The 22,280-nt window shown below is 49.1% G+C and overlaps 1 protein-coding gene across 2 annotated transcripts; it reads left to right on the forward strand.

Annotated features, from left to right (window-relative positions):
• Window positions 1-7,065: 7,065 nt before the first annotated feature.
• Window positions 7,066-17,887, forward strand: BIRC5 (baculoviral IAP repeat containing 5). 2 transcript variants are annotated; one of them, XM_002748795.6, is made up of 4 exons: window positions 7,066-7,240; window positions 7,493-7,602; window positions 9,437-9,554; window positions 15,580-17,887. In XM_002748795.6, the coding sequence occupies exons 1-4, from the start codon at window positions 7,130-7,132 to the stop codon at window positions 15,667-15,669; spliced, it is 429 nt and encodes a 142-aa protein (XP_002748841.1). In that variant the 5' UTR covers window positions 7,066-7,129; the 3' UTR covers window positions 15,670-17,887. The 2 variants fall into 2 exon arrangements, with proteins under 2 accessions (XP_002748841.1, XP_017828378.1); XM_017972889.4 differs by lacking the exon at window positions 9,437-9,554.
• Window positions 17,888-22,280: the final 4,393 nt, after the last annotated feature.

Consider the following 22,280-nt stretch of genomic DNA (forward strand, 5'->3'; position numbering starts at 1 on the left):
TGCATACCTGGCTAATTTTTTTTTTTTTTTTTTTTTTTTTGAGATGGAGTTTCACTCTTGTTGCCCTGGCTAGAATGCAATGGCAGGATCTCAGCTCACTGCAACCTCTGCATCCTAGGGTTTGATTAATTCTCATGCCTCAGCCTGCCGTGTAGCTGGGATTACAGACGCCCACCACCACCTCTGGCTAGTTTTTTGTATTTTTGGTAGAGATAGGGTTTCACTATGTTGGCCAGGTCTTGAACTCCTGACCTCAGGTGATCTACCTGCCTCAGCCTCCCAAAGTGCTGGGATTACAGGCATGAGCCACCGTGCCTAGCCTGCCTGGCTAATTTTTAAAATGTTTTATAGAGATGGGGTCTCACTGTGTTGCACAGGCTGACGTTGAACTCCTAGGTTCAAGTGATCTTCCCTCCTTGGTCTCCCAAGGTGCTGAGGTTACAGGTGTGAGCCACCGCCCTGGGCTGGGAAATACTTTTTTAAACCAGGGCAATGTGAATGTGAAATGCCAATCGAGGAAAGATCTGTTTGCCTGACGTCTTGTTTGATCCTGGGTGACAGGACAGAACCTGCTAACCTGGGAAGCGCTGCGGATGGGAAGAAGCTTGGCCACTCTCTAAAGGTGGCAGGAGGTGGAGGGGTGAGCTGAAGGTAAGGAGAATCTAGAAGGTGGGGAACCTGGAGATGGGCTGCCTAGCAGGGCTCGGGGTTGACACCCCCACAGATACAATTCTGTTCACTGGGACTCAAACATAAGAGGAACCCAGCTGTTGTGGGAAGAAAAGATCCCTCTGCCCTTTCAAAACAATGTTCGTTCCCTCACAGCCTTCGCTTATATATGAAGTCCCCACTGTAGGCATAATTTGTCCAGTGGATGATATGCAAATATTTCATGCACCTGTGGATCACAGGAATGGTGTGTACTTGGTAAGCACTGATCTTACCTTGGGGTGGAAGGAGAAGGGGAAAAGAAGCAAAGAACAGTCCCTCCTTTCCTGCTGTGCCTTCAGATGCCCCTGGGGCCCAGACTCACTGCAGATGGCCTCCTTCCCAGAGACAGGAGAGGATCCTCCACCCATTCCCCAGGCTCCAGAACCACCCTGACCCCCACCTTTAGGCACTCAAGTTATGATGCATCTAGACATGTGGATATATTCAAGCTGGGCGCAGTGCAGCAGCCACACCCCAGGCGGCTTGGTCAGAGCTGGGGTCCGAAGGGACCACACCCTGAGGGGCTGCGTGGGGTCGAGGCACACAGGCCACTGCTTCCCGACCCCCATCTTTGAAGTCAGCCTCACTCTGCTTCTCAGGGATTTCAAATGCACAGAGACTCAAATTTTTGCAGAAGCTTGTTCTGGTCCTGACTTGCTCCCGGAGGCTATGGGGCTGTGGCTGCTGCTCAGGCTGGGGAGGGTGCGGGGGCCCAGTGCCCATGAGCTTTTGAAGCTCCTGGAACTCGGTTTTGAGGGTGTTCAGGTCCAGGTGGACACCAGGGCCCTCCTTGTCTATGTGTTTGATGACGTTGTGCGCAGAAGTGAAAAGGAGTTGTCCCCTTCCTCCCTCCTGAGGGCAGGCAGCTGCTGTGGTTGACAGTGAAGGTGAGGCATCCCTCAGTCTGTGCCTGGTGGCCTCCCCAGCAGAGGCCATGGTGGTGCCAGCCCAGTTGGCAAGCCAACCAGCGGGACCTAGGAGCCACCTGCCAAGTCAAATGACTTTGATAACTGTAGCGAAGTTAAGTTTCCTGATTTTGATGATTGTGCTGTGGTTATGTAAGAGAATGAGGCATTTCAGGGTAAAGTGTGATGATGCCTTCAACTTACAAATGGTTCAGGTAAACCACCCGTAAATGTACATACACTTGCATAGGATATATACACATACAGGGATGTGTGTATGTTTACATACATGGACGGAGAGGGAGAGCGAGGGAGAGAAAAGCGGGGAGAGGCAGAGAGAAAGGAAGACAGGAGACAGAAGGAGACAGCAAGAGAGTGGGGAGTAGAGAGAGGGAAGGGAGAGAGGGAGGAGGAAGGAGAGACTGAATGCTAAAGGAACTAGTCAAACATAAACAGAAAATCTGGGTGGAGGGTGGATGAGTATTCTCTGTACTCTTCTTACAATTTTCTTTTATTTAAGTTGTCATCAGGCCAGGCATGGTGCTCATGCCTGTAATGGCAACACTTTGGGAGGCCAAGGCAGGCAGATCACCTGAGGTCAGGAGTTTCAGACCAGCCTGACCAACATGGTGAAACCCCATCTCTACTAAAACTACAAAACTTAGCTGGGCATGGTGGCATACACCTGTAGACTCAGCTACTTGGGAAGCTGAAGCAGGAGAATCACTTGAAACTGGGAAGCGGAGGGAGATCGCACCACTGCACTCCAGCCTGCACCACAGAGTGAAACTCAGTTTCAAATAAATAAACATCAAAATAAAGTTACAAAAAAGTTACTATATTAAAGAATGGGGATATATGGGGGGTGGAGAGAATGAAAAAGAGGGTGGAGACACCAGGCCTGTGTGGGCTGGAGGTCTAATAGGGCCAGGCCTCTTATCTCTGGCCAGAAAATCAGAGAAGGGAGCGGACGTGAAAGGTCCCACCTCTAATGGCCAGCTCCGGAAGTGACTCAGAATACCCTGTTCCAAAGCAGAGGACACGCTGATTTTTTTTTTTCTTTTGGCTGTTAACAATTTTTTTTTAAATAGGCTGCAGGACTTACTGTTGGAGGGACCCCCTGCTTTGCAGAGGGAAAGGAGGATTTGCCATCAGCACCGGCCTCCACCCTCCACTGAGCCTTCCCTGGCTCCCTTGTCTTCTCACCACGGTGGTAGCCCAGTCCCTGGCCCCTGGCTCCGGAAGGCGGCCCTTCTGGAAACCCAGGTCATGCGGTCAGTGGCGTCTGCCAGGACAGCAATGTCAGCTGCACCCCCACCCTTCCCTGTCCGGTTGTCCTCATGCCTGTCTGGGGTGGTTGCTTTTTACAGAGGTGGTGCCCTGTAAAGCCCTCCCGTCTGACTTGTGCTGGGCAGCCCTGTCATGGCCCTCTCTGGTTCTCTAACACCGGAAGCAACATGTGGGTCTGTTCCTTGCACCTGATTTCACTCTCTGGCTCCTGTGCCTTCCAGGTTCCTGCCAGGGGCTCCGCTCTGTTTATCCCCGCAAAAAATAACTGTCTGGGGCAGGAGTGGACAGACTGATGGACAGAACCCAGATTGCTGAAACAGGTCCCAACCCATGAGGGAACTTTGGAAGTGACAGACGCGGTGTTTCTTTTCTTTTTCTTTTTTCTTTTATTTATTTATGTATTTATTTAATTTTTTTCTGAGATAGAATCTTGTTCTGTAGCCCAAACTGGAGTGCAATAGCACAATCTCAGCTCACTGCAACCTCCACCTCCTGGGTTCAATCGATTCTCCTGCCTCAGCCTCCCGAGTAGGTGGGATTATAGGCATGTGCCACCATGCCTGGCTAATTTTTGTATTTTTAGTACAGACAGGGTTTTACCATGTTGGTCAGGCTGGTCGTGAACTCCTGACCTCAGGCGATCCACCAAGGCAGTGTTTCAAACCTGTTATACAGGCCGGACAGGGCAGCTCATGCCTTTAATCCCAGCCCTTTGAAAGGCCAAGACGGCAGATCACTTGAGCCCAGGAGTTTGAGACCAGCCTGGGCAACGTGGCAAAATCCTGCCGCTACAAAAAATACAAAATTTAGCCAAGTGTGACCATGCAAGCTTGTGGTCCCAGCTGCTCAGGAGACTGAGGTGGAAGAGTCACTTGAGGCCGGGAGGTGGAGGTGGAGGTTGCAGTGAGCCGAGATCACACCACATCACTACAGCCTGGGCAACAGAGGGAGATCCTGTCTCAAAAAACAAAAACAGAAACAAAACCCATTGTACAAAGCTGGCTATTGAATGAACTGCAAGAGCTTGGAAAACATAAATATGAACCTTTTTTTTTACTGCCGTCATTGACACTCTTTCCAGAGGGGTCAAGTTCTCAACATAAAAAACAAAACCAGCTGGGTGCGGTGGCTCACGCCTGTAATCCCAGCACTTTGGGAGCCCGAGGCGGGTGAATCAAGAGATCGAGACCATCACGGTCAACATGGTGAAACCCCGTCTCTACTAAAAATACAAAAAAATTGGCTGGGCATGGCGGCGCATGCCTGTAATCCCAGCTACTCAGGAGGCTGAGGCAGGAGAATTGCCTGAACCCAGGAGGCAGAGGTTGCGGTGAGCCAAGATTGCACCATTGCATTCCAGCCTGGGTAACAAGAGCGAAACTCCGTCTCAAAAAAAAAAAAAAAAAAAAAAAACCAAAACCAGGAAAAACCAGAAGGAATCTTCATTGCCTCAGTCCCTTCCTTCCTTCCTTCCTTCCTTCCTTCCTTCCTTCCTTCCTTCCTTCCTTCCTTCCTTCCTTCCTTTCTTTTCTTTCTCTTTCTTTCTTCTTCCTTCCTTCCTTTTTCTTCCTTCTTTCTCTCTCTTTCTTTTTTCTTTCTCTCTCTCTCTCTCTTTCTTTCTTTTTTGAGACAGAGTCCCACTCTGTGGCCTAGGTTACGGTGCAGTGGCACAAGCTCTGCTTACTGTAACCTCTGCCTCTGGGGTTCAAGCAATTCTTCTGCCTCAGCCTCCCAGTAGCTGGGATTACAGGCACCGCCCACCACACTCAGCTAATTTTTGTATTTTTAGTAGAGACAAGTTTCACCATGTTGGCCAGGTTGGTATCAAACTCTTGACCTCAAGTGATCCACCTTGGCCTCTCAAGGTATTGGGATTACAGGCGTGAGCCACCGTGCCCGCCCTCAGTATCTTTTATAAAGCATTTTGGATTGGACAAAGCCTTTTAAAGCAAGATAAAAACAAGACACTGACCAGAAATAGAAAACGAAAATCAGAAAGAAACAGTGATAAATATGACAGCATAAAGATTTAAAACTTTTGACTGGGGAAGGTGGCTCACACCTGTAATCCCAGCACTTTCAGAGGCTGAGGTGTGCAGATCACCTGAGGTCAGGAGTTCAAGACCAGCCTGGTGAACATGATGAAACCCCATCTCTACAAAAATATAAAAATTAGCTGAGCATGATGGTGGGTGACTATAACCCCAGCTACTTGGGAGGCTGAGGTGGAAGAATCGCTTGAATCCGGGAGGCGGAGGTTGCAGTGGACCAAGATCATGCCTCTGTACTCCAGCCTGGGTGACAGAGTGAGACTCTGTCTCAAAAAAAAAAAAAAACCCTAAAAGACCAGGCACGGTGGTTCACGTGTAATCCCAGCACGTTGGGAGGCCGAGGCAGGCAGACCACAAAATCAGGAGTTCGAGACCAGCCTGGTCAACATGGTGAAACCCTGTTTCTACTAAAAATGCAAAAATTAGCCGGGCATGGTGGTGCATGCCTGTAGTCCACTACTCAGGAGGCTGAGGTGGAAGAATCGCTTGAACCCAGGAGGCGGAGGTTGCAGTGAGCTGAGATCGCACCACTGCACTCCAGCCTGGGTGACAGAATGAGACTCCGATTAAAAAAAAAAATTTTTAAACTTTTGCAGGAAAGAAACCACACCACAAAGTCAAAAGGCAAATAAAAAACCAGCACAGCGGGGTGGGGCTGAGGGGGACAAGTAAAGCTAACTCCCTTCTGTATAAAAACCCATACGAAGCAATAGGAAAACCATTAGTAATCCAACAGAAAGGGAGGCAAGGGACCCCCAGGAATGGGCAATTCACAGTAATTAAGTGACCGATGAACTTGAGAAGAGGTGACCAGCCTCCCTTTTAAATAAAGAGAAACAAGTTAAACACAGGTTGTTTTGTACTCTCAGACTGGCAACGATCAAAATATTTTGAAGACCTCTCAGGTATGGACTTGATCTTTTCATGATGACCAGGGAGACCTTTGACTCTGAAAATTCAGCAACCAATAGAACCAGTTCAACCTCACACCTCCCTCTTGTCCCGTTTGGGTCTCTCTTTGTGTTTTTCTTGCCCTCATTTTCCCTCTCAACCTTGCTTCACAAAACTGCTCACAATTTTGTGAATTAAGCTAAGAAATAAATTCGAGCTACTAATTCTTTTTGTTTTTTTTCTTTTTTGAGACAATGCCTTACTGTGTTGCCCAGGCTGGAGTGCGGTGCACACTCCAGTTGGAGGCACAACTGTACTCTAGCCTGGGCAACAGAGCAAGACACTGTCTCAAGAAAACAGGGGGTGGGGGTCGGGGACCAGTTAATAGCTCACGAAACAGTGGAATTAACTGTGGATTCATTTAACCTGACGTCTTTTCCCCAGCAGGTGCAGGACCTCAGGGTGATGCCCATCTGCAAGCATTTCTAACAGGTCAGGTACAAGGAGAGGGAAAGCTGGCTCGAAGCGGTTTCAAGAGTGGGGAACACAAAAAAACAAAAACGAATAAGGAGTTTGCAGGCTAAGGGCTTAGCACAAGTGTGCTGGACAGGGGCTGGCTGCTCCTTGAGCCCACTATGGGCACTTCAGTCCGTCCTCAGCTGTTTTTTGCACGCACTCTTTGTTTTTTACTTTTCTTTATTTTTATTTATTTTGAGAGTCTTATTTATTTACTTATTTATTTAATTTTTTGGAAACAGTCTCATTCTGTCGCCCAGGCTGGAGAGCAGTGGCGCAATCTCAGCTCACTGCAACCTCTGCCTCCTAGGTTCAAGAGCTTCTCGAGTAGTAACTGGGAGTACGCCACTACGCGCCGCTAATTTTTGTATTTTTAGTAAGGACAAGGTTTCGTCTTGATGGCCAGGCTGGTCTCGAACTCCTGGCCTCAAGTGATCCTTCCGCCTCAGCCTCCCAAAGTGTTGGGATTACAGACGTAAGCCACTGCGCCCGACCTGCACGCGTTCTTTGAAAGAAGTCGAGGAGGCGCTAGGTGTGGGCAGGGGCGAGCTGGCGCTTGGTGGCCTGGTGCACAGTCCCCCGGGGCTGAGCAACGTGGCGGGCGGACTACAACTCCCGGCCCGCCTCGCGCCGCCCCGCCTCTACTCCCAGACGGCCTCGCGGGGGACCGCCTAAGTAGGCGTGTGCTCCCGATATGCCCCGCGGCGCGCCATTAACCGCCAGATTTGAGTCGCCGGACGGTTTGGCAGAGGTGGCGGCGGCGGTATGGGTGCCCCGATGTTGCCCCCTGCCTGGCAGCCCTTTCTCAAGGACCACCGCATCTCTACATTCAAGAACTGGCCCTTCTTGGAGGGCTGCGCCTGCACCCCGGAGCGGGTGAGACTGCCGGGACTCTCGGGGTCCCCCAGGCCCGCCTTTCCCTGTCCCTAGCGAGGCCACTGTGACTGGGCCCCGGCGGTACGAGCCGCCCTCCCCTCCCCGTCCTGTCCCCAGCGAGGCCGCTGTGGCTGGGCACCGCGGGTCCGGGCCGCCCTCCCCTCACTGCTCTGTCCCCATCAAGGCCTTTGTGGCTGGGCCTCTGGGTTCCGGGCTGCCGTGTCCACTCACGAGCTGTGCTGTCCCTTGCAGATGGCCGAGGCGGGCTTCATCCACTGCCCGACTGAGAACGAGCCGGACTTGGCCCAGTGTTTCTTCTGCTTCAAGGAGCTGGAAGGCTGGGAGCCAGATGACGACCCCATGTAAGTCCCCTCTGGCCAGTCTCGATGGGTTTTAGCTGTCAGATTTAAATTGTGAAGACGCTTAATACTGGGAGGGTTGCTTTCCAGCCTCATTGTTTCTTTCTTTCTTTTTTTTGAGACGGAGTTTCGCTGTTGTTACCCAGGCTTGAGTGCAATGGCACGGTCTCGGCTCACCGCAACCTCCGCCTCCTGGGTTCAAGTAATTCTCCTGCCTCAGCGCCCCGAGTAGCTGGGACTACAGGTGCGCACCACCATGCCCAGCTAATTTTTGTATTTTTAGTAGATACGGGGGTTTCACCTTATTGACCAGGATGGTCTCGATCTCTTGACCTCGTGATTCACCCGCCTCAGCCTCCCAAAGTGTTGAGATTACAGGCGTGAGCCACCGTGCCCTGCCACCTCATTGTTTCTTAAACAGCTATTGTGAACAGATACGTCTCTAAATGCTGGTGCCTTGGTGATGCTTACAGCGTAATTAAATCTCATTTGACCAAAATGCCCTTAGGGTGGATGTGAAAGTCTCATTCACTTAAAGATGCCTGATGCCTGATGCATTTCAGGTTCAACAGAATACATTAGCAGACCCTGCTGCTGTGAGCTCCCCGGAATGTCCAAGCACTTTCCTTGAGATTTTTTTTTTTAAAGTTTAATTGAAATATAACCCACAGGACACAATAATTACCCTTTGAAAGGGTAGTTTTTCACACTTTGGGAGGCTGAGGCCAGCGGATCACCTGAGATCAGGAGTTTGAGACCAGCCTGGCCAACATGGTGAAACCCTATCTCTACTAAAAATACAAAAATTAGCCGGGCATGGTAGCAAGCGCCTGTAATTCTACCTACTCTGGAGGCTGAGACAGGAGAATTGCTTGAACCTGGGAGGCGGAGGTTGAGCTAGAATAACACCACTGCGCTCCAGTCTGGGCGATAGAGCGAGACTCCGTCTTAAACATTTAAAAAGAAAAAAAGGAAGTGTACACTTCAGTGTTGTTTTGGATTTTGTTCTTCAAGATGCCTAGTTAATTAAAATGAAGTCCCATACTTGGATGATACTTGTCTTCCACACTGTAATGCCATACTCTTTTCTCACCTGTTTTTTCTGTTAGAATCAGTTGCTTCCACAACTTTAATTTTTTCCCCTTGAGAATCACCCCAGCTGTTTTTCTTCCTGATCAGAAGAGTGTAGCTGTTTTTTTCTTACTATGTTCACTGTGGTGGTTATACTGCATCCTGTGATCACTGGGAAAATATCAGTGGTATTCACGTTTTCAGATTAGAGCTAACTACTGGCTGTCCTTTTGTACTTTGTGTGGCTATGTTTTCATTGTAACACTGCTCTGGTAACGGCAATAATCAGTTATGCAGGGAGACTAGCAGCAAATGAGAATCTGAGCTAGAGTTTCCCTTGGGGAACCCTGGTGGAAAATGCCCCTATTTGCTCTTAATCCTTACAGTGGATTTCATAACAATTCCAGTGAAATGAAATTACTTCAAACAGTTCCTTGAGAATGTTAGAGGGATTTGACACGTGATTCTTTCGGACTTACACTGTATAACACTTTCTCACCTAATTGCTAAAGAAGTCCAGGTAAAATGGATATGTTAGTCACATGGACGTAGGGAGAGAGGTCCACAGTGAGAGAGAAGGTGCTAAGAGGGGCCATAAGGGAATGTGGCTTGGACCCAGCACTGATTCCATCAACATCAGACTTGATGTTTTGCTCCTGAGGCAGAGCAGGGTGTGCTGGTGGAGGGCGGGAAGGTGACCCATGAGGAGTAGACTGCTGCTTTCATTCCTTCAGCTGTCTTTCCGCTGTTGTTCTGATTTTTCTAGAGAGGAACATAAAAAGCATTCATCTGGTTGCGCTTTCCTTTCTGTCAAGAAGCAGTTTGAAGAATTAACCCTTGGTGAATTTCTGAAACTGGACAGAGAAAGAGCCAAGAACAAAATTGTATGTATTGGGAATAAGAACTGTTCAAACCCTGTTCATTGTCTTTAGCACTAAACTAGTCTGTCAAAGGGACCCCTGTTTTTCCTCAGGAAGCTTTTTTTTTTTCTTTTTTTTTTGAAACAGAGTTTCACTCTGTTGGCCAGGCTAGAGTGGGATGGTGTGATCTTGGCTCACTGCAACCTCCGCCTCCTGGGTTCAAGAGATTCTCCTGCCTCAGCCTCCTAAGTAGCCGGGATTACAGGCATGCCCCACCATGCCTGCTAATTTTTGTGTTTTTGGTAGAGACGGGGTTTTGCCATGTTGGCCAGGCTTGTCTTAAACTGCTGACCTCAGGTGATCTGCCCACCTTGGCCTCCTAGAGTGCTGATATTATAGGCATGAGCCACCACGCCCGGCCTGGGCATCATATATTCTTATTTGCTAAGTCTGGCAGCCCCACACAGAATAAGTACTGGGGGATTTCATATCCTTGTAGCAAAGCTCTGGGTGGAGAGTCAGGAGATGTCATAGTTCCGTCTCTGCCACTTGCAGACTTAGCGTATTTAAGCCAGTCGTGGTCACACTTTCCTTGCTAAATAGAGGTTAGACCCCCCTGCCCCATCCAGTGGTTTCTGAGGTCCCTTTTCAGCTTGAAAATTGTGTTTCTTTTTTTTTTGAGATGAAGTTTCGCTCTTGTTACCCAGGCTGGAGTGCAATGGCACAATCTCGGCTCACCACAACCTCCGCCTCCTGGGTTCAGGCAATTCTCCTGCCTCAGCCTCCTGAGTAGCTGGGATTACAGGCATGCGCCACCATGCCCAGCTAATTTTTTGCATTTTTAGTAGAGACGGGGTTTCGTCATGTTGACCAGGATGGTCTCCATCTCTTGACCTCGTGATCCACACGCCTCAGCCTCCCAAAGTGCTGGGATTACAGGCTTGAGCCACGGCGCCCAGCAATTGTGTTCCTTTTTAGAGATAAGTGTAAAATAGTTCTGTCGAATATAATGGCTTTTTTTTTTTTTTTTTGAGACAGTCTCTCTCCCTGACACCCAAGCTGGAGGGCAATGGCATGATCTCAGCTCACTGCAACCTCCACCTCACAGGTTCAAGTGATTCTCCTGCCTCAGCCTCCCGAGTAGCTGGGATTACAGGTGTGTGCCACCATGTCTGGCTAAGTTTTTGTATCTTTAGTAGAGATGGGGTTTCACCATGTTGGCCAGGCTGGTCTCAAACTCCTGACCTCATGATCCACCCACCTCGGCCTCCCAAAGCGCTGGGATCAGGGCGTGAGCCACTGTGCCTGACCAGCGTGGGTTTTTTTGTTTTGTTTTGTTTTAATTTTTTTTTTTTTGAGATGGAGTTTCACTCTTGTTACCCAGGCTGGGGTGCAATGGTGCGATCTTGGCTCACTGCAACCTCCGTCTCCCAGGTTCAAGTGATTCCATGCCTCAGGCTCTCAAGTAGCTGGGGTTACAGGTGTACATCACCAGGCCTAGCTAATTTTGGTATTTTTAGTAGAGATGGGGTTTTGCCATGATGGCCAGGCTGGTCTCAAACTCCTGGCCTCAAGAGATCTGCCTGCCTTGGCCTCCCAAAGTGCTGGGATTACAGGTGCGAACCACCGTGCCTGGCCTCAGTATAGTGGCTTTTAATATTGCGTTTTGTCAGGAAGAGGGAAGACGCCAGTGGTAGGTGCAGCAGGCTGTGGGAGAGCTTGTCACCAGTTGAGGTTGTGGGAACTGCAGCGTGGGAACTGGAAAATGGGCTGGGGAGCATCTTTTTCCAGGTCAGGGGTCAGCCAACTTTCTGTAATGTGCCGTAGACCATCTCTTAGCCTTGGTGGGTCAGAGTCTCTGCTGCATATTGTCTTTTTGTTGTAGCTTTTCACAACATTTTAGAAACATAAAAAGCATTCTTAGCCTGTGTGCTGGACAATAAAAGGCCGTGATGGTCTGGATGGATTTGGCCAGCAGGCCCTCGCTTGTGTGCCTGGAACCTGCATGAGCACGGGGGAGGAGCAGTGGATGTGGTGTTGTGAGCTGGAGGCCGGGTTCCAGAGCACTGAGAAAGACAGGGTTGTTGCCGTTGCAAACAGAGCACTGAAATCTGACACAGACCAGTTACAGAAAGCCCTGAAGCGCTGGTGGGTGCTGGGGGTGCTGCGCTCCAGGGTTACATTACAGGGATGAAGATGTGCTCTGGTAAGGGAAAGTCAAGTCACCTTTTGGAAGATGTGACTAAGAAAAGTAGACTTTTGGGATGTATGAGCTGAAGGGGCAGGAGGCAGAAGTAGAGGCATCATCCCCTGCAGGACACCCGCTTGGTCTCCATGTCCTGGTGCACTGCAGTCGGACCCAGCCAGACTGGAATCAGGGGAGACATCCCAGCCTGCAAGAAATGCGGGGAGATTTAAAAAACTGGCTTTTATTTTGAACTGTTTTTTGTTCTCCCCAATTTGGAATACAGAATGCTTTTAAATTATGGATTTGTTTTTATTACTTTGTTTAATTGTGAAACAATATAATTTTTTTTTTTTTTTTTTTTAAGATAGGCTCTTACTCTGTCACTCAGGCTGAGTGCAGTGCTGCGATCTTGGCTCACTGCAGCCTTGACCTCCTGGGCTCAAATGATCACACCTCAGCCTCCCCAGTAGCTAGGACCACAGGCCCGTGTGATGCGCTATACAAACCCTGAAGACAAGGAGGGATGCTATTGCTGGTGATGCTGGGGATTCCCAAGATCCAGATTTGACGGCAGGACTCCCCTGTCTGCCGCCTTGCCAGCGTGCCAGGAGGGCAGGGCACTGCTGTGGAAGCTGAGGTCTGGCCACCCCGGGCAAGGTGCTGGACGCTGATTCTTGTTCTACTGCTGCCTCACTGCTTCAGCTTTTGAAACAATGAAACATTAGAACCAATGTGAAAATCCACCAGTTTAGGGAATAAATTTGATGTGGCAATAAACAGAGCAACTTAGTTCTTCATCAGAGTTTACTTTGTAAATACTTGCGATGGGGACAAAAGGAGGCACTAGAAGGAGAGGTGAGTTGTAGACCTGGGTGGCAGGAGTTTTTTAAAGTTTGTTTTCAGAGACAGGGTCTTGCTCTGTTGCCCAGGCTGGAGTACAATGGTGCAGTCACAGCTCACTATAGCCTCAGTCTCTTGGAATCAAGCGATCCTCCTGCCTCAGCCTCCCCAGTAGTTGGGATGACAGTCACATGCCACCATGCCTGGCTAACTTTTTTTTTTTTTTTGAGACAGAGTTTCACCATTGTCGCCCAGACTTGAGTGCAATGGCACATTCATGGCTCACTGCAGCCTCCACCTTTCAAGTTCAAGCGATCCTCCTGCCTCAGCCTCCCCAGTAGTTGGGATGACAGTCACATACCACCATGCCTGGCTAACTTTTTTTTTTTTTTTTGAGACAGAGTTTCACCATTGTCGCCCAGACTTGAGTGCAATGGCACATTCATGGCTCACTGCAGCCTCCACCTTTCAAGTTCAAGCGATTCTCCTGCCTCAGCCTCCCAAGTAGCTGGGATTAAGTCGCCTTCCACCACACTTGGCTAATTTTTTTTGTATTTTTAATAGAGATGGGGTTTCACCATGTTGGCCAGGCAGGTCTTGCACTCTTGGCCTCAGGTGATCTGCCTGCCTCAGCCTCCCAAAGTGCTGAAAACAAGCATGAGCCACCGTGCCTGGCCCAATTTTAATTTTTTTGTAGAGACAGGGGTCTTGCTATGTTGGCCAGGGTCTTCTTGTATTCCTATGCTCAACTGAGCCTCCTGCTTTGGCTTCCAAAAGTGCTGGGGTTATAGGTATGAGCCACCACATCCAACTATAAGTTTTGCCAGTGAGTTTTTTTCTTTTCTTTCTTTTTTGAGACAGATTCTCGTTCTGTCACCCAGGCTGCAGTACAGTGGCATGATCTTGGCTCACTGCAACCTCCACCTCCCGGGTTCAAGCGATTCTCCTGCCTCAGCCTCCCAGGTAGCTGGGATTACAGGTGCACACTATCATTCCTGGCTAATTTTTTGTATTTTTAGTAGAGACAGGATTTCTTCATATTGGCCAGGCTGGTCTCAAACTCCTGACCTCAGGTGATCCACCTGCCTTGGCTTCCCAAAGTGCTGGGATTACAGGTGTGAGCCACCACACCTGTTTTATTTTTCAATAGTGAGAGTTCTTCTGTTAGCTTTGCCCCCTCTTTATTGTAAAAATGTATAAAATGGAGATATTGCCCTCCACATTGGGGTGGTTAAATTACAGCATGTATGCAAAGGAGCTTAATTTTAGGCTTTTTTGAAAGAGAAGAAGAAACTGAATAATGTGTGTATGTGTGTTTTTAAAGCCATGGTTATCTTTCCATTTCAGGAGAGGTGAGGCTCCCGGGACTGCAGAGATGTCTGTTACAGTCCATTGCAAGGTGCACTGTTGGGCCAGGTGCACTGGCTTGTGCCTGAATCCCAGCACTGTGGGAGGCCAAGGCAGGAGGATTATTTGAGCCCAGGAGTTTTGAGGCCAGCCGGGGCAACGTGGCCAGACTGCATCTCTTCATAAAATACACAAAAGAATTAGCCAGGCATGGTGGCACATGCCTATAGTCTCAACTACTCAGGAGGCTGAGGTGGGAGGATCACTTAAGCCCTGGGGGTCAAAGCTGCAGTGAGCCATGATCTTGCCACTGAATTCCAGCCCGGGTGACAGAGTGAGACCCTGTCTCTAAAACAAAACAAAAAGTGCACTGTTATTTTTTTATTATTTTAAAATTAAATTTTCTTTTCATAATATACAATAAGACTTATACATGAGGTAAAACGTAGGCTATATTAGAATATATAAACTACATATTTAGTTGGGCTTAGTGGCACATGCCTGTAGTCCCAGCTCCTCAGGAGGCGGAAGTGGAAGGATCTCTTGAGCCCACGAGTTCTGGGCTGTAGTGTGCTATGCTGATCAGGTGTCCGCACTAGTTCAGCATCAATATGGTGAACTCCTGGGAGCGGGGGACCATCAGATTGACTAAGGAGGGGTGAACTGGCCCACATCGGAAACGGAGCAGGTCAAAACTCCCATGCTGATCAGTAGTGGGATTGTGCCTGTGAATAGCCACTGCACTCCAGCCTGGGCAACTCAGTGAGACCCCATCTCTTAAAAAAATAAAAGCCGGGCACGGTGGCTCACGCCTGTAATCCCAGCACTTTGGGAGGCTGAGGTGGGTGGAACACCTGAGGTCAGGAGTTCAAGGCCAGCCTGACCAATATGGTGAAACCGCATCTTTAAAAAAATAAAAATAAAAAATTTAAGTACATATTGAAAGATAATTTTTTTAAGTTAGCTTCTATCAGAAAACAAATATAATCCAATAGCGGTCTTTGTTTTTTAAGGTAGCAGAGGAGTTAGGATGAATAAAAAATATGATAGGGAAGAGGATCCCTGGGTTTGCTAATGTGATTGTCATTTGCCCCTTAGGAGAGAGCTCTGTTAGCAGAATGAAAAAACTGGGAGACAGATTCAGGAAGGGACTGGAAGCAAAAAGAATTTCTGTTTGAGGAAGAGCCTGAGGTTTACCAGGGTCTGCTTAATTAGACATGAAGAAGTAGTCTCTGGACTCTACTAGTTTCAGGACAAGGTAGGGTGGTGGTTAAGAGCAGAGCTCTACAGACTAGCTGCGGAACCCTGAGTGGCTGCTTCCGCTGGACCTTGGTTTCCTCATCTGTGTGATAGAGGCATGGGAGCACCCACCGCGGGACCACTGCGAACATAAATCAGTTAATGGGCCAAGCAGGTAGAATGGTGCTGGGTACATACCAACCCCTCCATCGGTGTTTTCTGTTATTCAATGATTAGGAGGCAGCTTAAACTAGAAGGCGTTGAGTTGAATCAGGATGTTCGTCCCATGTAGCTGGGAGTCTGCCCCAGCCGGGGCCCAGCTTATTCAGGTACTCGGTCATTGTTCCCTGATTGTTTTTTCCTTTGTCATCTTATCTACAGGATATGAATGGGAAGCTCTGGTTTCAGTGTCATGTGTCTATTCTTTATTTCCAGGCAAAGGAAACCAACAATAAGAAGAAAGAATTTGAAGAAACTGCAAAGAAAGTGCGCCGTGCCATCGAGCAGCTGGCTGCCATGGAGTGAGGCCTCTGGCCGGAGCTACCTGGTCCCAGAGTGGCTGCACCACTTCCAGGGTTTGTTCCCTGGTGCCACCAACGTTCCTGTGGGACCCTTGCAATGCCGTAGGAAAGGAGGTCAACATTTTCAAATCAGATATTTCGACTATACTCTTGTCTTGTCTTGAAAGTGGCGCCAGAGGTGCTTCTACTTGTGCAGCTGGTGCTGCTTATAACAGTGACTGCTTCTCTCTCTCTCTCTCTCTCTCTCTCTCTCTCTTTCTTTCTCTCTCTCTCTCTCTCTTTCTTTTTTTAAGAGACAGGGTTTCACCATGTTGGTCAGGCTGGTCTTGAACTCCTGACTTCATGTGATCCACCCACCTCGGCCTCCCAGAGTGCTGGGATTACAGATGTGAGCCACCACGCCCAGCCATTTTTGCTTTCTTGATTCCTGGACTTACCAGGTGAGAAGTGAGGGAGGAAGAAGGCTGTGTCCTTTTGCTAGAGCTGATGGCTTTGTTTTCGTGGGCAGAGCCTTGGCAGTGAATGTATCTGGACCTCATGTTGTGGACTGGCTGTCACTCAGTCCTGAGTGTGGACTTGGCAGGTGCCTGTTGAATCTGAGCTGCAGGTTCCTCAACTGTCACTTCTGTGCTGCCTCAGTGGCCTTTTTTTTTTTTTTTTTGGTAGAAGCATGACTTGTGTATGATGAGGAGGGCAATGGAGACAGAGCCCCCAGCTCCTCTATAGTTTCTCAACGTGGTTTTCTTTTGTTTGAATTCCTAATTCACAGAATAGCACAAACTGCAATTAAAACTCAGCACAAAGCTATTCTAAGTGATTGGGGAAATCCATTTCGGGTGGATGCGGAGACAGAATAAGGTGACAGGAAGCCTCTAGCAGAAACTCCTTTAGGCAACTGCTGTGTGATTAGACAGTGAGCCTCGGGGCATATGCTGGCTGTTCCTCCCTGAGAAAAAGGCAGTGGCCTGAATCCTTTTTAAATGACTTGGCTCGGTGCTGTTGGGGACTGGCTGGGCAGCTGCAGGCTGTGTGTCTGTCAGCCCAACCTTCACATCTGTCATGATCTCCACATGGGGGAAGGACGTACTCTGCCCAGGTCCCCGCTTTCTTCAGAGGCAGCAGCTCCTGCAGGGCTGAAGCCTGGCATAAGTTGATGGATTTGATTTCACCTCCTCCCTGTGGTAGAGCTGCAGGGTGGACTGTTACAGCTTCGTTGGAAATCTCTGGAGGTCATCTCAGCTGTTTCTGAGAAATAAAAAGCGTGTCATTTCAAACACTGCTGCAGACCCTACTGGGTTTTTTTTTTAATTTTGTCAGTTTTTTCATTGTGGTCTCTAGCCTGCCAACAGCCATCTCCCCAGACAACCGCAGTGAGGATGAGCGTCCTGGCAAAAATGCAGTTGGCCCTGGGAGCTCACCAGAGCCATGAACCCCAGACCTGTTTGTATCACCCAGGCTCCTTCCGGGTAGAAACAGCTGTGAAAATGCACCTCAGACTCACTTATTTCTGCCACATCTGAGTCAGGGCCTGAGATATATTTTTCCCTCTGAGCTTAGAGAATATCACAGTGGTTTGTATTGGCAGAAAATGCACTCCAGCCTCTGTACTCACCTAAGCTGCTTATTTTTTATATTTGTGCCAGTCTGTAAATGGATAATAACTGCTTAGAAATTGGCTTTGTGGGCCGGGCGCGGTGGCTCACTCCTATAATCCCAGCACTTTGGGAGGCCGAGGTGGGTGGATCACAAGGTCAAGAGATCGAAACCATCCTGGTAAACAAGGTGAAACCCCGTCTCTACTAAAAATACAAAAATTAGCTGGGCATGGTGGCGTGTGCCTGTAGTCCCAGCTACTCGGGAGGCTGAGGCAGGACAATTGCTTGAACCCAGAAGGCAGAGGTTCCGGTGAGCCGAGATCGCACCATTGCACTCCAGCGAAACTCCGTCTCAAAAAAAAAAAAAAAAAGGAAAGAAATTGGCTTTGTGGAGAAACTGGAAAATAATGGTTTTATCTTCAACTCCTTTGCATGCCAGGAGGTGATGTGGACCTCAGCTTCTGCCAGCCTGTGCTGTGGGCAGGGCTGAGCTGGAGCTGCCCCTCTCAGCCCGCCTGCCACGGCTTTTCCTTAAAGGCCATTTAAAACCAGACCCTCATAGCTGCCAGCACCTGAAAGCTTCATCGATATCTGTTAATAAAGCCGTAGGCCCTCGTCTAATGGCAACTGCCTAGGCTTTCTTTCAGGTATGTGTCCATGTGTCCATTATTCAGGTTCTTTAAGTCGGAGTGGAGTCTGGGAAGGGTTGTGAATGGAGGGTTCAGGACTGTAGATGAGGTTCCAATGGCAGGTTAGAACCCTTCGGGCCACCTGCCACCCTGGAAAGTAGAAATGGCCGTGCCCACTGCCCAGAAGAGACTGCAAGCCAAATTGGAGCCCCCATTGCAGGCTGCCATCATGTGGAAGGAATAATTCACGATTGCCAGTAAGTCTAATGTGGTTTTATCTATTTTTTTTTTCTGGGAGACAAGGCCTTGCCCTCCCAGGCTGGAGTGCAGTGGCATGACCATAGCTCACTGCAACCTCAAATTCTTGGGTTCAAGCAAACCTCCCACCTCAGCCTCCCAAGAAGCTGGGACTACAGGCGCACGCCATCACACCCGGCTAATTGAAAGCAATTTTTTTTATATATATTGGATCTCACTTTGTTGCCCAGACTGGTCTCAAACTCCTGGGCTCAAGTGATCACCCTGCTTCAGCATCCAAATTGTTGATATTACAGGCATGAGCCACTGCACCTGGCCTAGCTGCCATTTTTTTTTTAATGCAGAAATGTAGATTTTGTAGAGGTGAAATAACTTGTCCAAGACAATAGAACAAGTAAGTTTTAGGGTTGGGATTTGAATCCAGGCAATCTGGCCCCAGAGCTGGGCCCTCACTGCTGAAGGACGCTGCCAGCTTGGGGGTGTGGCTGTGCCCTGCTATCTTTAAAGCACCCCGTTCCATTTTCAGACAGCTTTGTCCAAAAGGCTGCCATATGGAGCTGAGACCTCCCCAAGGCTTCCATAGATCCTCACTGTACATTTTAATCTTTTATTTTGAAATGGAAGTTTGCAGGGAGTTGTAAGGCTAGTACAGGGGGTCTCGCATACCATTCCCCTCCTTTTCCCCATTGTAAGGACTACACTGTGTTCACTTTCGACACCCAAGGTCTGTGTTGAGAGGATGAGTTGTGCAGCCCAGCCTGCCCCAAGCCTGTCTTGCCACCACGAAGCATTTCCTAACTCAGATGAATCTACCTCAACAAAGCAAAGGACCAACTAAGCTGCAGATTTTCTCTCCACTGGGATTGGCCTACATTATTTGCACCTGTTTTCAGCTGGATGGGACGAAATGGGGCCTTGACTTCCAGAATTTCCATATTATCCCCAAAACAAAGGGGTGACATCTGTTTGTCCACTCAGGTATTTGTGAGTGTTCCTGCTGTGTGCCGGGTGCCAAGTCCTAGAATCAAAGCTGGAACAACTCTTGCAGTGAGCTCCCAGGGGTTTTGTTTTCTGAACGGTGGGAAGACGGGTCAGCAGATAGCCATGCACATCTGTACACGTGTGGCTGGTGTGTGCAGAAGTACTGAGAAGACAGTGAGCTCCGCCCTGGATGCCACAGGAAAGGGCATTCCTGCACAGCTGTTGGTCCTGGCACATGTAGCAGGCTGTGAGTGGGAACAGGAAGATGCACAGGCTGGAGGAAATGGAAGTGCATGTCCCGGGCACTGCAGGTGCACTCTGCAGTGGGACGCACAGGCTGGTTCCGGGGAGATGTCAGTGAGGCCTTGCAGCCGAGGGCACTGCCTGTTCCACATTACCCAGTGAGTCAGAGTCTCCCAGAAAGACATTTAGTCACTCAAAGCCAGTGCAGGTCCCAGCTTTGTCCGGGGAGGAACTTTCACTCTAGAAAACACGAACTCATTTCCCTTTGAGGAAGTTATTTCTCCAGGATATCATTTCCAACTACCACCCAGGATGCGGAGAAGGTGCTTCAGTGCCCAAAGCACGGCTGCCCGAGGAGTTTGTCCCTCAGAAACCCCATGTGGGCTTGGAGGCGCAGGCCTGCCTCCCTGAGAGCGGAACCCTGTCCCTGTCAGGCTGCCAGACTGGCTAGGCAGGTGCTGGGGAAGTCTGGGTGGTGGTGCTGAGCCCTTCCTAGGCCTTGGAGTTGTGCTTGGGGGTGAGACCTCCCAGCTCTTCGGCTGCCTCCCAATCATGGCCACATCTCACAAATGATACCAGTATCCACAAGAAATGAAAAGGTGCGTGATTCCAACCTATGGCCCGACCCACATAAAAGGCCTTAGAATGCTGGGCTTTGACTCAGACAGTGGCTTTGAGTCTACCGAGGGGATTCGCTTCCTGATGTCCTGAGTGAATGAACTGACCTGTTGGACAGGGAAACAGGTTCATTTTCTGTGGGGGCACATTTGCCAAATGCAGTGAAATCAGTTGATGCTGAGCTACTCTGACAGTGACTCAGCCTCAGCTTCAGCTGCTTCCCCAGCCCTGTGGTGGAGGTGGCAGATGATGTCATCAGCCTGGAGCAGAGGGCTCTGCCCACTGGCATCACAAGGGCCAGACCTGCTGGTCCTCCAGCTGCTGGCTCCAGGTAGTTAAATATGAGTTTAAAAGAAGAGAACCAGGGCTGGGTGCAGTGGCTTATGCTTGTAATCCCAACACTTTAGGAGGCCGAGGTGGGTGATCACTTGAGGTCAGGAGTTCAAGACCAGCCTGGCCAACGTGGTGAAACTCTGCCTCTACTAAAAATACAAAAAAAAAAAAGCCAGGAGTGGTGGTGGGTGCCTGTAGTCCCAGTTATTTGGGAAGCTGAGGCAGGAGAATTGCTTGAACCTGGGAGGCAGAGGTTACAATGAGTCGCACCCCAGCCTGGGCAACAGAGTGAGACACTGTCTAAAATAAATTAATTAATTAAAAATAAGAGAGGCAGGGTGTGGTGGCTCACACTTGTAATCCCAGCACTTTGGGAAGCCAAGCTAGGAGGATTGCTTGAGGCCAGGAGTTTGAGACCAGCCTGGGTAACAAAGCAAGACCCTGTGTCTACCAAAATAATTTAAAAAATTATCCTGGCATGGTGTGATGTGTCTGTGGTCCCAGCTACTCTGGAGGCTGAGGTGAGAGAATCGCTCATACCTAGGAGGTTGAGGCTGAAGTGAGCCATGATCACACCACTGCACCATTCTAGCCTGGGCAACAGAGCAAGATTTCATCTTTTTTAAAGGAGGCTTGGATGCAGCATTGTTTTTTGTCACTTATAACTGGAATTTTGTCTATCAAAAGCCTATTGTGCCCAACTGCAGCGGTAGTGGTCTGACGCTGGCTTTGAAGAGGGCCTGACAGCCTAGGGACAGGCTTGGCGTTCTAAGTTGATGAAAGAAAGATGAATAGTGAAAAATAATGGGTTCTCAAGCAGTGCCTTTTCACACTGGGCCAAGGTATAATTTGGGTCCATTTCGAGGGAAATATACTAGCAGAATTCATCAGAGTAGCCCCTCGAAGACTGGTGCCTAATGCCTAGGGGACAATTTAATCAGCGGTTCCAGCTGCACATCTAGGGTTGGAAACACTGAACCCAGGCTTTCTCAAGTAGATGGGGCATAGATGCTAATGTGGCTGTCTCGCAGCCCTGCAGCATGAGTGAAATACACATCTATTCTACAGAGATGTGGCTCTGTGGTGCTGAAAACTCCTTCTAGATAACAGTGGCATTAAGCTGTTTTCTCCTTTTTCTTTTTTCTTTTTCTTTTTTTTTGAGATAGAGTCTTGCTCTGTCAACCAGGCTGGAGTGCGGTGGTGTGATCTTTGCTCACTGCAACCTCCACCTCTGAGGTTCAAGCGATTCTCCTGCCTCAGCCTCCTGAGTAGCTGGGATTACAGGCATGAGCCACCACACCTGGCTAATTTTTGTATTGTTAGTAGAGACAGGGTTTCACCGTGTTGGCCAGGCTGGTCTTGAACTCCTGAGCTCAAGTGTTCTGCCCACCTCGGTCTCCCAAAGTGCTGAGATTATAGGTATGAGCCACCCAACCTGGCCTTTTTTTTTTCTTTTTTATAAGACAGGGTCTCACTCTTTTGATCACAACCACAGCTCACTGCAGCCTCAAGCTCCTGCCTGGGTTCAATCGATCCTCTCACCTTGGCCTCCCAAGTAGCTGAGACCACAGGTACGAGCCACCACATCTGGCCCTATTTAAGCTTTATGTAGGTGCAATAACAGATCTTCTGAAACCAGCTCTCAGCTCAAGAGAAGGGGAAGCCAGGTGCAATGGCTCACGCCTATAATCCTAGCACTTTGGGATGCCAAGGCGAGAGAACCACTTGAACCCAGGAATTTGAGACCACCCTGGGCAACATAGGGAGACTGCCGCCCCGTCTCTAAAAAGAAAAACAGAGGCCAGGCTTGATGGCTCAAGCCTGTAATTCCAGCACTTTGGGAAGCCAAGGCAAGAGGATCACTTGAACCCTGGAGTTCGAGACCAGCCTGGGCAACAAAAGGAGACTGTGTCTCTAAAAAAATAAAAGAGAGAAGGGAAGTCACTGGGAGGATGCAG

Source organism: Callithrix jacchus, chromosome 5, assembly GCF_049354715.1.
Source record: "Callithrix jacchus isolate 240 chromosome 5, calJac240_pri, whole genome shotgun sequence".
NCBI lineage: Eukaryota > Metazoa > Chordata > Mammalia > Primates > Cebidae > Callithrix > Callithrix jacchus.